At 68.2% G+C, this 15251-nt stretch overlaps 2 protein-coding genes across 2 annotated transcripts; both read left to right on the top strand.

Moving 5' to 3' along the window:
• Nucleotides 1-89: 89 nt before the first annotated feature.
• On the top strand, nt 90-1496 carry RPS26 (ribosomal protein S26). Its single transcript, XM_048928636.1, is given in 5 exon segments — nt 90-218; nt 740-917; nt 1157-1263; nt 1265-1288; nt 1382-1496. Coding segments are annotated over 5 exon segments (348 nt in total). The 5' UTR covers nt 90-215; the 3' UTR covers nt 1418-1496.
• A 567-nt stretch (nt 1497-2063) lies between these two features.
• On the top strand, nt 2064-15164 carry ERBB3 (erb-b2 receptor tyrosine kinase 3). Its single transcript, XM_048928633.1, has 28 exons — nt 2064-2213; nt 4660-4811; nt 5124-5310; nt 5957-6082; nt 6438-6503; nt 6590-6708; nt 7525-7666; nt 7759-7872; nt 7969-8089; nt 8157-8230; nt 8298-8388; nt 8770-8969; nt 9060-9192; nt 9539-9629; nt 9697-9851; nt 10120-10173; nt 10358-10499; nt 10673-10792; nt 10885-10983; nt 11058-11243; nt 11325-11480; nt 11882-11957; nt 12026-12172; nt 12261-12358; nt 12433-12576; nt 12794-12862; nt 13107-13371; nt 13691-15164. The coding sequence occupies exons 1-28, from the start codon at nt 2135-2137 to the stop codon at nt 14230-14232; spliced, it is 3948 nt and encodes a 1315-aa protein (XP_048784590.1). The 5' UTR covers nt 2064-2134; the 3' UTR covers nt 14233-15164.
• The last annotated feature ends 87 nt before the right edge of the window (nt 15165-15251 follow it).

Below are 15251 nucleotides of genomic sequence, written 5' to 3'. Positions count from 1 at the left end.
CTCCCCCAACCCTGCCAGCACCGGCCCCGGCCCCATCCCCGCTCCTCCCCACCCCCCAACCGGAGCCGCACTGGGGGTCTGGAGCGGCGCTGCGGGGCGCTGCGTGCGGCGCAGGGGCACTTCCGGGCGGCGCAGAAGACACTTCCGGGCGGAGCGCTGCTATATAAAGGCGGCGGCGCGTGGCCGGGCCCTCTTCCGCCGCCCCCGGGAGCGCGATGGTGAGCGGCGGCGGCGGTGGATCGGGCCGGAGGGGGGATGGAGGACGGGGGGGGGACACGCGGAAGCCTCGTGGGGTGCGGGGAGACCGCGGTGGTTGCGGGGAGGGGGGAGATGGGAGGGGCTGTGGGGGTCCTTGGGGAGGGGCTTTGTGGGGCTGTGGGAAAATGGAAGGGTGGGGGAAAGGGGGCGGTGGGGGTCATTGTGGGATGGGGGGAAATGAAGGATTGCTGAGGGGGGTGGAGGGGTGGGCGTGGAGGTCTATAGGGGATTATGGGAAGTTCTGGGGGGTCCTTATGGGGTTGGGGTCTGTGGGGGGGGGGGGGAATGAGGGATCCTGGTAGGGCGGTGGGAGATTGAGGGGGGCTGGGGAGGTGAGGGGTCCGCGGGAGTCGCTGTGGGGATGCGAGGAGGTTTGGGGTGTGGGGAAGGTAAAACTGTGCCTGGGGGAGCTGCCAGGATGAGTCGGGGGGGCTCACAGCATTTCTGGGCTTCGCTCCCCCCCTCCCCAATCCAACCTCAGACGAAGAAGAGGAGGAACAACGGCCGGGCCAAGAAGGGCCGCGGCCACGTCCAGCCCATCCGCTGCACCAACTGCGCCCGCTGCGTCCCCAAGGATAAAGCCATCAAGAAATTCGTCATCAGGAACATCGTGGAGGCTGCAGCCGTCAGGGACATCTCGGAGGCCAGCGTCTTCGACTGTAAGGGCTGTGGGGGGGCTCTGGGCCGCGGTTCCTCCCCCTCTCCTCTAACACGTCTAAGCCCTGAGTGAGTGGGGCTGCATTGACGGCTGTGCAGCAGTGCTGCATTCCCATGGGGGAGCGGTGGGTAATGGGGCACCGCGGCCCTGTTGTCCCCTGTATGGGGGATGCTGTCCTGCCCACAGGGCCGTACGCAGGCTGGGGGCTCACCCCTCTTTGCCCCCCCCTCTTTTTTCCAGCCTATGTCCTGCCCAAGCTGTACGTCAAGCTGCACTACTGCGTCAGCTGCGCCATCCACAGTAAGGTGGTGAGGAACCGCTCACGGGAGGCCCGCAAGGACCGGACCCCCCCCGCCCCGCTTCAGGCCAGCGGTGCGTTTTGGGTGGGGGGGATCACAGGGAGGGTTGGGATCTGTTTTCCTCCCCCCCAATGCATCCCGCTGACCTTCTGCTTTTGTGTTGCAGGGTGCAGCCCCCCGGCCTCCCCCCAAGCCCATGTAAGGAGAAGACATCTGGAAACGTCCCTGGGCTGAAAATGTCCCTGAGTTCAGTCTGAATAAAGGACTTGAGACCAAACCTGGCTCTGTGCCTGCGTGTTCATGGGGGGGTGCAGAGGGGGGTCGCTTGGGCCTCCATGCGGGTGTTTGTAGGGTTCCCTGGGCAGTTCTGGGGGGTTCCCACCCCCTCCTCGAGGGGAGCAGTGCCCTTTTCCCCCCTCTGCAGCGATGGTTGGAGGGCGGGGGGGGGGCCGTGCCCCACCGGGAGCCCCAGTGGGACGCTGTCCTGTCTGCACGGTGTCACCTGCCGGGGGGGGGCGGCGCTGCGTGCAGGTGAGCGAGGCGCTGTGGGGAGGGGGCGGGGTCTGCGGGCAGGAGCGCGTCGTGCCGCGGATGGGGACGCGCCCTGGATGCAGCTCAGCGCGGGGCGGGGGGAGCAGCAACCTGACCCCCCCCCCCACCTCCCCTCCTTCGGGGCAGGGCTGCGGGATCCCGATTTCCCCACGCGGTGAGGGGCTGCGGAAGGACCCGACCCCGCCGCAGGGTTCCGGGTGCCGCGCGGGGTCCCCGGTTGCCGCCGTCCCGCGGCTCTGGGGCCGCCTCCGCCCCGCCCCACCCGGCCCAGCCCGTCCCGCCCCGGCGGCCCCCGCGCCAGGTGCATTCCCCCCGCCTCGCCCGGGCACGCCGCAACCGCCGGGCGCCGCTCGGAGAGGCGCCGAGGATGCCCCGGCCCGGCGCGTTGCTCTGCGCCGTTCTCCCGCTGCTGCTCCTCAGCCCCGCGCCGGGCTCCGGTCAGGCAGGTGAGCGCCGCACCGGGAGCGGGAACCGCACCGCGACGGGGTGTGCGGGGCGCGGGAGCGGTGCGGGCAGCGGCAGAGCTCGGGGTTCCCGGGAACTGGGGGCTCTGCGCCGTTGGGGAGTCCCGGGACGGGCGGACGGACCCTCGGAAGTTCCCGGTCCCCGCGCCCGATTTTCAACGCCGCGACCCCGGAAAAAAACCCCGCGCCGGGGGCTGAGGGGGATCCGCTCCCGGTGAAACCCTTCGGGTCCCCCGCACCCCTTCCTCGGCCGAAACCCGCCTTCCCCCTCCCCCCCCGTGCGGCACCTGCAGCCCCCGCAGCTCCGCGGATATTTCGGGCCGCGCCGGGAATCGGGCGGGAGGAGGCGACCGGAGTCCTACCGGGACCCCCCGGCGCCGCACCGGGGAACGGGTAGAAGGGACGCGGTTCCCGGAAGGACGGGCAGAACCCGGGTGTTGTTTTTCAACCCCAAAAGGAAAACATCGAGGGCAGAGCGCGGGGGTGGGGCCGGGCGCGGTGCGGCGAACGTGCGGGAGCGCAGCGGGAGGGGCTGCGGCTGGGGCCATGTGCTGCGGGCGCGGCGCGGGTGGGCGCGACGTCGGGGGGACGCGAGGACGGCGAGAGCACCGAAACCGCGGGGTGTTTTTTGGGGGTCTGGGGGTTCCCCCACCCCCCTCCCCTGCACCCACCGATGGCCGCAGCGCCTCTCCGACCCTCCCCCTCTCCCCCCAGATCCCAGCGTTTCCCCCCCGGTCCCAACTCAGAGCCGCTTTGTTCGGGGCCGGAGCGCGGCCCCACGCACACAGCCCCCTTTGTGCCGCCCGCGGGGTCGGGGGCGGAAGGTCGGCCTCCCCCCCCTTCGTTCCGTTTCGTTCCTTCGGCCCCTCCCGCCGCGCTATTCCTGGCCGAGGGGCCGTCGGGGCGCTCAGATAGCGGCGTTCCGGAGCTGCCGTCGGGCTCAGCGCGCTGATAACGCCGAGCTGCCGCCGCCCCCTCCTCCCCCCCCGGCCCGGGCAGGTGCACGGGGGGTCCCGCGGGGGGGGACGCCTTCAAAGCACCGCGTGGTTCCCGCAGCTCCGCAGCCCTGCGCCCACCTCGGGACCCCCAGCGCCGGCTGTGGGGGTCCCATCCCCGCGGCGTCGGGGCTGCGGCCGCGCCCCCCACAGCTGAGGCCTTTTTATAGCCCCTTCCCATGGAAATAGCTCCGGCCTCAGGAGAGGGGGGGGCAGGCGGGGGTCTGCTGCTGCTATAGCCCCCCGCTCCCTCCTCCCCGCGCCCTTCCCGCGCTGCACTGAGCTGTGCCCGTCCTCTGCACCCCCCCGGGGGCGCGGGCCCTTATCCACCCCCGTGCCGGCGCAGACAAAGCGCCCATTGAGCGCCCCGTTCCCCCCCCAGCGGGGCTGAGTCACGTCTGGGCCCGGGCTGAACCCCCCGGGGGTGCGCGCTCCCCCTCTCCAACCCCGCCGCCTTTTGGGGGCTCTGCTCCCCCCCAACCCGCTCCACAATCAGCGCTTTGTGCGGATGCGGGGAGGGGGCCCCGAGCACAAAGAGGCCCTGTGCGCCCCGTCGAGGGGGGGGGGGGGGAAGGCAGGGAATCATTAACCCTGGGGCTGGGGGGGGGGAGGAGGGGGGGGCCGAGTCCGAAGTCCGGGTGTGGGGGGGGGGGGGGGGCACTGCCCGCAGCGCCCGCATTGCGCAACGCTCACCCGTCCGGTTCGGGTGGTGCTGGGGAGGGGCGGGGACGGGGCCGTGGGAGGGGGACGGGGCCAAAGGGGAGGGCGCTGCCGGGGGGGGGGGGGGGGGGGGGGGGGAACGAGGGGTGAAGTGGGGGCAGCGCCGTGGTCAGCGTGGGGGGGGGCGGGACGGGGGTCACATGGGAAGGATGGGGTCGTTTAGGAGGGGATGGGGGCAACGGGACGGGATGTGTTGGGTTGGGAGGGGGGTGGGTGAGGTGTGGGGGCACTGTTGGGGTTGGGGAGTGATGGGGTTGGGGACGCTTTTGGGGACACTATGAGGTTAGGGGCGCTGTGGGACTGGGGATGCTGTGGGGTTGGGAACAGTATTGGAATTGGGGATGCTATTAGATATGGGGACACTGTGGGGTTGGGGATGCTGTGGGGTTGGGGCAACGTAGGGTTGGAGACAGTATTGGATTGGGGATGATGCTGGGGTTGGGGATGCTGTGGGGTTGAGGATGTCCAGGGTTGGGGACACTGTGGGGCTGGGGATGCTGTGGGGTTAGAGATGGTGTGGGGTTGGGCACGCCAGAGTTGGGGACAGTATTGGGGTTGGGGACAACACTGAGGTTGGGGACGGTGTGGGAGTTGGAGGCGCTGTGGGCTGGGGGTCATTACTTGGGCTTGAGGATGGCGTCGGGTTGGGGACGCTGTGGGGTTGGGGACGCCGCGGTTGGGACACAGCGCCCCCCAGCAGCGCCGCCCCACAGTGTGCGCAGGGACGCTGAACGGGCTGAGCGTGACAGGCGACGCGCAGCACCAGTACCGAACGCTGCACAAGATGTACAACAACTGCGAGATCGTGATGGGCAACCTGGAGATCGTCCTCATCGACCACACGCAGGACCTTTCCTTCCTGCAGGTGGGGGGGGAGGGGGATGACAATCCACAACCAACCACCCGCCCACCATCCGCTGTGGGGGGCGCATGTCCCCACCCCACCCCATCCCATCTCTATCTCCATCCCTACCCCATCCCACCCCATCCCACCCCATCCCATCCCCATCCCACCCCATCCCATCCCCATCCCATCCCATCCCACCCCATCCCATCCCATCCCACCCCATCCCATCCATCCCATCCCATCCCATCCCATCCCATCCCATCCCATCCCATCCCATCCCATCCCATCCCATCCCATCCCATCCCATCCCATCCCATCCCATCCCTGCAGACCATCCGGGAGGTGACGGGTTACATCCTGATCGCCATGAACGTTTTCTCCACGCTGCCTCTGCGCAACCTGCGCGTCATCCGCGGGACGCAGTTCTACGAGGAGAAATACGCGCTCTTCGTGCTGCTCAACTACAACCCCAACGCCACGCACGCGCTGCGCCAGCTGGGCCTCAACCGCCTCACAGGTGGGGCCGCGTCCCTGGCACCCCCAGCACTGCCTGCTGCCACCCCCCCCCAAAATGTCCCTGTCCTGCAGTGGGGCTGTGCCCCACGGCTCCCATCGCGGTGCGGTGCCATCCGGGTTCCCATCCTGGATCAGTGCCACTCCCAGTGCCCTGTGGTCCCCCATCCCAATGATCCCCATCCCAGAGCAGTGACGTGTCCCCATTGCCCCCCTCCCTGTGGTCCCCCATCCCCTTTTACCCCACTGTCCCCCGTCCCAGAGCAGTGCTGTGTCCCTGTTGTCCCCATCCCTGTGGTCCCCATCCCAGAGCGGTGCCATGTCCCTGTACCCCACTGTCCCCATCCCAAGGCGATGCTGTGCCCCATGGTCCCCATCCTGGAGCAGTGCCATTCCCCACTGTCCCCTCCCTGTTATGATGCCACCCCCCCATTCCGCCGTCCCCACACGATGATGTTTTCCCCCCTCTGCCCACCCCAGGGCTCCGCCATCCCTGTGCTCCACTTTCCCTACCCCGGAGTGGAGCCGTGTCCCCACGGTGCCCCCATAACGAAGCAGCGCCATCCTCCATGCCACCCCCCACCCCCAGCGGTGCCACCCCATAGAGCCAGGGGGGCCGCAGCCCAACGCCCACCGCTCTGCTCCCACAGAGATCCTGGCGGGCGGTGTTTACATCGAGAAGAACGAGCAGCTGTGCCACGTGGACACGGTGGAGTGGAGGGACATCATGCGGGACCCCCGGCTGGAGCCCGTGGTGGGGGACAACGGCAGAGCGTGTGCGTGGGGCGCCGCACCCCCTGAGCCCCCACCCCATGAAGACCCCGCTCTGATCCCCTCCTCACAGTGATCCCACACTGACCCCCCTTCCTCACATGGACCCCACAAGACCCCCGGTGACCCCATAGCCCACCATGATCCCACACTGACCCTACACAGACTCTGCACTGACCCACACCCCACAGTGACCCCACACCCCTCACTGACCCCCTCACCCCATACAGACCCCACACCGACCCCACACCCCCCAGTGACCCCACACTGATCCCCCTCCCCACGCTGACCCCACACCCCATACAGACCCAACCCTAACCCTAACCACCCCCCACCGACCCCCTGTGCTCTGTCCCACAGGCGCCCCATGCCACGAGAGCTGCGGTGGGCACTGCTGGGGGCCGGGACCCGATGATTGCCAGCAGTGTGGGTACCAGGGGGTTTAGGGGGGGGGGTCTACAGGGGGGTTTCTGTGGCTCTGCCCCCCGCCCCGCTCACTGCTCTCCCTGCAGTGACGAAGACCATCTGTGCGCCGCAGTGCAATGGGCGCTGCTTCGGGCGGGCGCCCAATGAGTGCTGCCATGAGGAGTGCGCGGGGGGCTGCACCGGACCCCTGCAGACCCACTGCTTCGTACGTAACCCCCCCCCACTGCCCGTCCGTCCCTCCTTCTGTTTGTCCGTCCTCTGTGTCCGTCTGTCTGTCTGTTTGTCTGCCCCTCTGCGCATTTGGGGTCTCGTCCCTATGCCACCCTCCCCCCCCCCTCCAGGTATACGTGGGGCGATGCTGGGGGAGGGCTGTCTGTCTGTCTGTCCACTCATCCCCACCGTGTGTCCGTTTGTCCATCCAGCCACCCTCATGTCTGTCTGTCTGTGGATGGGGGGGGGGTGTCTTCATCTCTGCTTTCCCAGGGTGGGTGTGGGGTGGGGGGGGGTCTGTCTGTGTGTCCGTCCTTCTGTCCATCTGTGGGGAGGGCTCCCACCTGTGCGCTGAGGGTGGACGCTGTGTGGGCTGGGCAGTGTCTGTCCGTCCCTCTGTCCGTCCCTCTGTTGTCCATCTACCTGTCTGTCTCTGTCCTTCCTCCTGCCCGCTCTGTCCATCCTTCTGTCTCCCCATCCCTCTGTCCATGTCTGCCTGTCCCTTTGTCCTTCCTTCTGTCTGTCCTTCTGTTCCTCCATCCCTCTGCCTATTCGTCCATCCTTCTGTCCCTCTGCCCATTCATCTGTCCATCTGTCTGTCCCCTTGACCTTTTTTCTGTCCATCCTTCTGTCCCTCTGTCCACGCATCCCTTTGTTCTTCTATCCATTCTATCCGCCCCTCTGCCCATCTCCCTGTCTGTCTGTCCCTTTGTCATTCTGTTCCATTCCGTCCATCCCTCCGTCCCTCCCTCCCCGTTTCCCCCCCCGTCCCTCTGTCCGTCCGCCCACCCAACACCCCGTTGCCCCCCAGGCGTGCCGACACTTCAATGACAGCGGTGCCTGCGTCCCGCTGTGCCCTCAGCCGCTCATCTACAACAAGCTGACCTTCCAGCTGGAGCCCAACCCCGACACCAAGTACCAATATGGCAGCGTCTGCGTGCGGAGCTGCCCCCGTGAGCAGGGCGGGGGGTGGCAGGGGGGCGTGGGGGGGGTCTGAGGGGGGGTCTGAGGGGGGGTCTGAGGGAGCCCCCACCTCCCGCCGCAGATAACTTCGTGGTGGATCAGAGCTCGTGCGTGCGCGCCTGCCCCAGCAGCAAGATGGAAGTGGAGAAGAACGGGCTGAAGATGTGCGAGCCGTGCGCCGGGCTGTGCCCCAAAGGTGTGGGGAAATGTGGGGCTGGGGGGGGGGGGGATGGATTGGGGCGGGGAGGGGGGTGGGATGCACCGCCCTCATATGTGCCCCCCCCCAACGCAGCCTGTGAGGGCACCGGCGCCGGCAGCCATTACCAAACGGTGGATTCCAGCAACATCGACAGCTTTGTGAACTGCACCAAGATCCTGGGCAACCTGGACTTCCTCATCACCGGCCTGGAGGGGTGAGCTGGGGGCAGGGGGGGCTTTTGGTCCCCATCCCCCCCACCTACTGACGGCCGCGGCCTGCAGGGACCCCTGGCGCAACATCTCAGCGCTGGACCCTGAGAAGCTGAACGTGTTCCGCACGGTGCGGGAGATCACAGGTAGGAGCGGAGCTGGGGGCTGGGGGCTGGGACCCCCGCGCAGCCCCTGACCCCCCACCCCCCTCAGGGTACCTCAACATCCAGTCCTGGCCGAAGCACATGCACAACTTCAGCGTCTTCTCCAACCTGGAGACCATTGGCGGGCGCAGTCTGTACAAGTGAGCCCCCCCCCGTTGGTCCCCATGTCCCTCCTCTGCTCATCCCCCCTGCCTCTGGCCTTCCCCCATTCCTTCATCCCATGTTTTCCCTCTGTGTCCCTCAGCCTTTTGTCCCCCAGCTCCCCTTTGCCATCCCACACCCCACCGCGGTCCCCTCTGTCCCCATGTCCCCACATCCCTCAGCCGTGCGCCCCCTTTTTCTGCACCCCCCATCCCACTGCTGCCCCTCTGTCCCTCCTTCACACATCTTCCATCATCCCCCTCCGCCCCATTCCTGCACCCCATCCCCTCGCCTCCCCCCATCCCCTCACCCCGCCGCGGTCCCTCTCCATCCCCGTATCCCTTTGCCGTCCCTCCCCCCGACCTCTCCTGCCCCCCCAGCCGGGGTTTCTCCCTCCTCATCATGAAAAACGACAACGTGACGTCGCTGGGGCTGCGTTCGCTGCGGGAGGTGAGCGCGGGTCGGGTTTACATCACGGAGAACCGCCGGCTGTGCTACCTGCACACGGTGCAGTGGGCAGCGCTGTCCCGGCGCCGCGCCGACCTCGACATCCGCAACAACAAACCGCGCGGCAAATGCCGTGAGTGAGGGGCGTGGGGGGCGGGCTGGGGTGCGATGGGGGTCTGGGGCTGCGTGCTCAGCCCCCCTCCCCCGCCCCCCGTTCCTGCAGAGCAAGAGGGGAAGGTGTGCGACCCGCTGTGCTCCGCTGACGGCTGCTGGGGGCCCGGCCCCGCGCAGTGCCTGTCCTGCCGACACTACAGCCGGCGCGGGGTCTGCGTGGAGTCCTGCAGCTTCACCCAGGGGTGAGGGGGGATGGGGGGCGGCGGGGGCCGTGGGGGTGGTGGGTGCGATGGACCCTGCAGGGGGCGTCGGGGTGTGATGGAGGCCGTGGGGGGCGATGGGATCAGATGGAGTCCGTGGAGAGCACGGGGATGTGGTGGAGCCCATGAGGGGCATTGGGGTGGGAGGGACCCCTTGGGGGGGGATTTGGAATGGGATCGACCTGACGAAGGGCTTTGGGAGTGGATGGACCCCATGGGTGGCACTGAGGTGTGACGGACCCCTTAAAAAGCGTCGGGTGGGACAGACCCCAAAGGCTGGGCCGTCCCATGGGGGGTTCTCAGCGCCGCCCCCCACCCTGACCCACAGTGAGACGCGGGAGTTCGCCGAAGGGACCGAATGCTTCGAGTGCCACCCGGAGTGCGAGCGCGTGGAGGGCGGCATCACCTGCAACGGCTCAGTATGGCACAGAGGGGGGGGGGGCAGCAGGGGCATCCCATGGGTGCTCAACCCCCCCTGCCCTGTAGGGCGCTGACACCTGCACCCGCTGTGCCCACTATCGTGACGGACCCCACTGCGTGGAGCGCTGCCCCGAAGGCATCCTGGGCGAGCGCGGCCCCATCTACAAATACCCAGACAGCAGCCGGGAGTGCAGGCCCTGCCATGAGAACTGCACCCGTGGGTGTGTGGGGGGAGCGGGGGCAGGGGGGGGGATGGGGGGGAATGGGGGCAATGGGGGGAATGGGGAGAAAAGGGGGCAGCGGGGGGGAATGGGGTGAAAGGGGGGAAACGGCAGAGAATGGGATGTGGTGGGGCAATGGGGAGAAGTGGGGGCAGTGGGGAGAAATGGGGGCAGCGGAGGGGAATGGAGGAGAATGGGAAGCTGTCAGAGCAATGGGAGGCTGCGCGTGGTGCACGGCTCACCCCCCTCTGCTCCCCCCCCTCCCCAGGTGCACAGGGCCATTGCTGCGGGACTGTCTGGGGGACGCGCTGCCCAGTGCCAGGTATGGGGTCTCCAGGGGGCTTGGGGGGTCCCTCAGCCTCGTTGTGCTGTGCTGTGCCACTTGGGGCTGTTCCCTGCCCATGTGTGCCCCCCTCCTGGCTGTGCTGTCTCCCTGCTGTGGGGCACGGCCGTGGGCAATGCGTGGGGCGGATGGCGCCTGAGCTGAGCCCTGTCCCCCCACCCAGGAGAGCCCCCACAGTGATCGCAGTGCTGGTGGTCGGGGGGCTCTTCCTCTCCTGCTCCTGCGTCCTGCTCTCCCTGCTTTATTGGCGCGGCAAGAAGATCCAGAAGAAGCGAGCGATGCGGCGCTACCTGGAGCGGGGTGAGGTGAGCGGGGGGTCCGGCGGGCAGGGGGTGCCCCCTCCATCCGTCCCCTCCTGCACCCATCTGTGTCCGCTGCCCCATCCGTCCCCATCCATCCTCATCCCTGCCCGCTTCTGCTCCGTTTTTCCCCATCCTCCTCCTCTCTGTCCCCATCTCTGTCCCCACTCCCCCTGCAGAGCCTGGAGCCGCTGGACCCCAGTGAGAAGGCCAACAAGGTGCTGGCTCGCATCTTCAAGGAGACGGAGCTGAAGCGGCTGAAGGTGTTGGGCTCGGGCGTCTTTGGCACCGTGCACAAGGTGAGGGGGGCTCGGTGGTGGGGGCTCAGTGGAGCCGGGCACAGTGCTCACATCCCACCCCCATCTCATCCCCCTCCCATCCCACCCCGCAGGGCATCTGGATCCCGGACGGCGACTCCATCAAGATCCCAGTGAGCATCAAGGTGATCCAGGACTGGAGCGGGCAGCAGTCCTTCCATGCCGTCACCGATGTAAGTCCGGCGCTGTGCCCCCCCGCTGCCCACCACTCTCCTGACCCGATGCTGACCTTCCCCTGCCCCCCCAGCACATGTTGGCCATCGGCAGCCTGGACCACGCTTACATCGTACGGCTGCTGGGCATCTGCCCCGGCCCACAGCTGCAGTTGGTGACGCAGCTGCTGCCGCTGGGCTCCCTGCTCGACTACGTGCGCAAGAACCGCGGCAGCATCAGCCCACAGCTGCTGCTCAACTGGTGCGTGCAGGTGGCCAAGGTGAGCGCTGGGCTGCGGCCGGGGGAGTGGGAGGACCCCCCCTCGCCCCCCCCCCCCCGCTGACCCCCGCCCCGCACGCAGGGGATGTATTACCTGGAGGAGCACCGCATGGTGCACCGCAACCTGGCGGCGCGCAACGTGCTGCTCAAGTCGCCCAGCCAGGCGCAGGTGGCTGATTTTGGCATCGCTGATCTGCTGTACCCAGACGACAAGAAGTACTTCTACAACGAGGTCAAGGTGGGGCCCCGTGTCGCTGCGACCCCCTGTCCCCAAACCCTGTGCCATGGGTCCCCCCCCAATCCCATCCCATAGAGCCGTTCCCATCCGGATGTTCTCAGTACCCGTGTGCTGTGAGTCCCTGCTCTGCGCATTCCCTCCACCCCCAGCTCTGTCCCTGTGCCCCCCGGCCCCTCACCCCCCCAGTCCTCGGTCTGTCCCCGTACCCCCAGCCCCTCACCCTCTCCCCCACTGGGTCAGTCCCCACATCCTCCAGACCCCAACCCGCCCCCCCTGGCTCTGTCCCCATGCCCCCCAACTCCTCACCCCCCACTCCCCAATCCATCCCCATATCCCCCAGCCCCTCCCCCCCTCCCCATGCCCCCCAGCCATCACACCCCCAACCCCCCCTCTCCTTTCAGACACCCATTAAGTGGATGGCATTGGAGAGCATCCATTTTGGGAAGTACACGCACCAGAGTGACGTGTGGAGCTACGGTGAGCGCAGCCCCCCCAGCCCCCCATCAGCCCCCCCACAACCCTGCGCTCACATTGCTGCCCCCCAGGAGTGACGCTGTGGGAGATGATGACCTTTGGGGCTGAGCCGTACGCCGGGATTCGCTTGCCAGAGGTTCCCGACCTGCTGGAGAAGGGCGAGCGGCTCCCGCAGCCCCACATCTGCACCATCGACGTCTACATGGTGATGGTGAAATGTGAGTGGGGGGCGCTGTCGTGGCAAGGGGGGGGGGGGGGGCTGAGCTTGGCCCCCACCCTGCCACAACCTTTTCCGGTTGCTTCCAGGCTGGATGATCGACGAGAACATCCGCCCCACCTTCAAGGAGCTGGCCAACGAGTTCACCCGCATGGCGCGGGACCCCCCCCGCTACCTGGTCATCAAGGTGGGTGAGAGCCCCCCCTGCGCCCCCCCTGGGCCGGGATCCCGCAGCCCCTCACGTACCCATCCCCACCGCAGGAGAGCGGGGCCGTGCCGCCTGCTGAGCCCCCCACCCTGAGCGACAAAGAGCTGGATGAGATGGAGACGCTGGAGCTGGAGGAGGAGGAGCTGGATGTGTCCTTCGGCCTCTGCCCCCCGCGGCCACGGGGCAGCTGCACTCGGGTGAGCCCCCCCCTGCCCCCCACCCTGGGGCCCCTGCTGTGGTCTGGCTGCATCCTGGGCATGGGCAGAGTGTGGGTCTGGTGTCCCCCATGGCTCCCCCTGGGGGGGGCAGAACTGACCCTAACCTTAAGCCATCACCCTGGTGGGGACCCCTGTTCTATTACTGCTGTGGGATGGGCTGCCCCGCTTGGTACCAACCCCCCGTGTCGCCCCCCAGAGTCCCAGCCTGCTGAGCCCTCCAGCTGGATACATCCCCATGAACCAACCCGGCCTCAGCAGCCGCCAGGTACCTGGAGCAGGGGTGGGAGGGGGAAGGGGAGCACCGAGGGGGGAGCAAAGGGTTTGGGCTGCGCCGCGTTCCATGGCGTTGCAGTGGAGTTCATTGCATTTCAGTTCCTTTTATTTCATTGCGTTGGGGTTGGGCTCAGGGGCTCAGGGGTCTGTGGGGCTGGAGCTCTGAGGCGGCGGCACTGAAGGGGAGGTAATGGAGCCCTTCCCCCTCCCCCCCCAATCGCTGCCGTGTCCCGCAGGGCACTGGGACGCGTCCGCCGCGCCGCAGCCGCCAGGAGTCTGTGGGGCGGACGGTGTCGGAGTCATCGGAGGGCAGGGGCACGGCCTCAGAGCTGGACCTGGCTGAGGGGCTGTCGCTGTCGGGAAGCCTCTGCCGCAGCCTGCGCTCACGGGGGGACAGCGCGTATCTGTCCCAGAGGGAGAGCTTCCCCCCCCCGCCCCCCAGCTCAGAGGGCAGCGAGGAGGACGCCAATGGCTACGTGACACCCAGCTGCGCCGGACGGGGTGAGGGTCCCAGCGTGGGGGTCCCATTCCCGGTTGTGGGGGCTTCCTTCCCAGCAGGGTTTGGGCTGTGGGTGGGGGTCTCTCCTTGCAGGGCACTGGGGGGCTCCCTTGGGGTGGGGGTCTCAGCCCCAGAATTGAGTTTGGGGTTCTGTAGGGTTAGGGTTGGGGGTTTTGGCGTTTGTAGGGAGGGCTGGGTGGCCCCTTCCCCAAACCCCTTCCTCAACCCCCTTCCCCGGCACAACTGAGCCCCCCAGGGCTCAGCCCCAGTCCTGCGGTAGATCTGTGGGGGCACAGCCGCTGTCTGACCTCCACTCCGCAGAACCAGAGCCCACGGGGGGCTCAGTACCGGAGCTGGAGGAGGAGTACGAGTACATGAACCGGCAGCCTGGCGCCTCGCTGCAAGCCCCCCCACCGCGGCCAGCCTCGCTGGAGGAACTGGGCTACGAATACATGGAAGTGGGCTCCGAGCTGGGCAGCCCCTCAGGGCCCTCCCCGGGCCGTGGGGAGGAGGAGGAGGACTACGAGTACATGAACAAGCAGCCGCGGCTGAGCCGCTCGCTGGGCAACGTGGTGGGGGGGCCGGGACCCCGGCACGAGGGCTGCCCCCCCCGGCACGACGGCTACACCGACATGCGGCCTGGGGAGCCCCCCCCGGCCCCAGCCGAGGAGCAGGGCTACGAGGAGATGGAGGCGGTGCTGGCCCCCCGTGGTCCTCCCTGCCCTGGCTGCCGCAGCCCCCCCGGACCTCCCCCAGCCTGCATGAAGCCCCTGCGCAGCCTGGAGGCCTCGGACTGTGCCTTCGACAACCCTGACTACTGGCACAGCCGCCTCTTCACTAAGATGGACGCCCAGCGGACGTAGGGACCCCCTGCCCCCCCAGCTGTTTACACTGGATATGAAGGATCATCCCCCCCACTGCTGCTGGACGGAGGGCAAGAGACAAAGCTCCATGGGGGACATGAAGACGTGGGATTAGGGGGGGCAGCCCTGCCTGGGTGTGGGGCTGATCCCGAACCCCTCAGGCCCCATTGGGAGGGCGGGGCTTGGACCCCTCCTCTGCACTGCCATGCCCCAGGGATATTCCCAGCGTTCCCCCTCCCCGCGGTGCTCCCCACGTGCAGGACTGCAGCAGCAGGCCCTGGCTGGGGTCAGGCTCCCTGCTTTTGGGCTGGGATGGGGGATTTGAGGGGGGCTACCTGTGGGGTCAGGGTCCTCCCAGCTGCTGTGAGTGGGAGGCCCAGCATTTCTTTGCTTCCTGCAGGGGGTGGATTGAGGGTAAGCCCCGACTGCAGGCTGGGCTGCGTGCCCACGCCGCAGGGCAACCCGGCCCCCCCGAGGGGCTCCGTGGGTCGGGACTGGGCCGCGCCCATGGGCCCCACAGAGGCCCTTTCACTGCGCTCCGAGCATCTCCCCAGGGAGATCTCGCTCCCAGGGAGGGAGTCGGCTCTCGTTTGTAAACGTGGAATAAATACAACTGGAAGAGAACGGGCTGTGAAGCTGTGGCTGCTGATGTGTGATGGGGGGAGGGAGGAAGGGGGCACGGGATGGGGCTGGACCTGCGGGCGGAGCAGGGGGGCAAAGGCGAAGAGGAAGGGGCAGCCGGGGGCCGCCGTGCCGGGGCACCGACCTGCGCGAGGCCAAACAGCGCCCGCTACACCCCTTACTTCCGCCATGCCGCACTCGCGCACCACTTCTGGCCTTACTTCCGGTTCTATCTCTCGCGAGAGCCGCGCCGCCTGCCGGGAGCTGGAGTCCGCGGCGGGGCCGGGCCGCGCGCGCTGCTGGGAGCCGTAGTCCGAGGGGGAGGGGACTCGGCTTCCCAGCGTGCGCCGCGCGGAGCCCGCGCTCCTGCTCTGCTCGCGCTCTCTCGCTCGCGCTCC

This window comes from Lagopus muta, chromosome 28, assembly GCF_023343835.1.
Source record: "Lagopus muta isolate bLagMut1 chromosome 28, bLagMut1 primary, whole genome shotgun sequence".
In the NCBI taxonomy this organism is placed as follows: domain Eukaryota; kingdom Metazoa; phylum Chordata; class Aves; order Galliformes; family Phasianidae; genus Lagopus; species Lagopus muta.
Note: the sequence above shows the minus strand (reverse complement) of the source record. Positions and strands in the feature narration are given on the sequence as shown.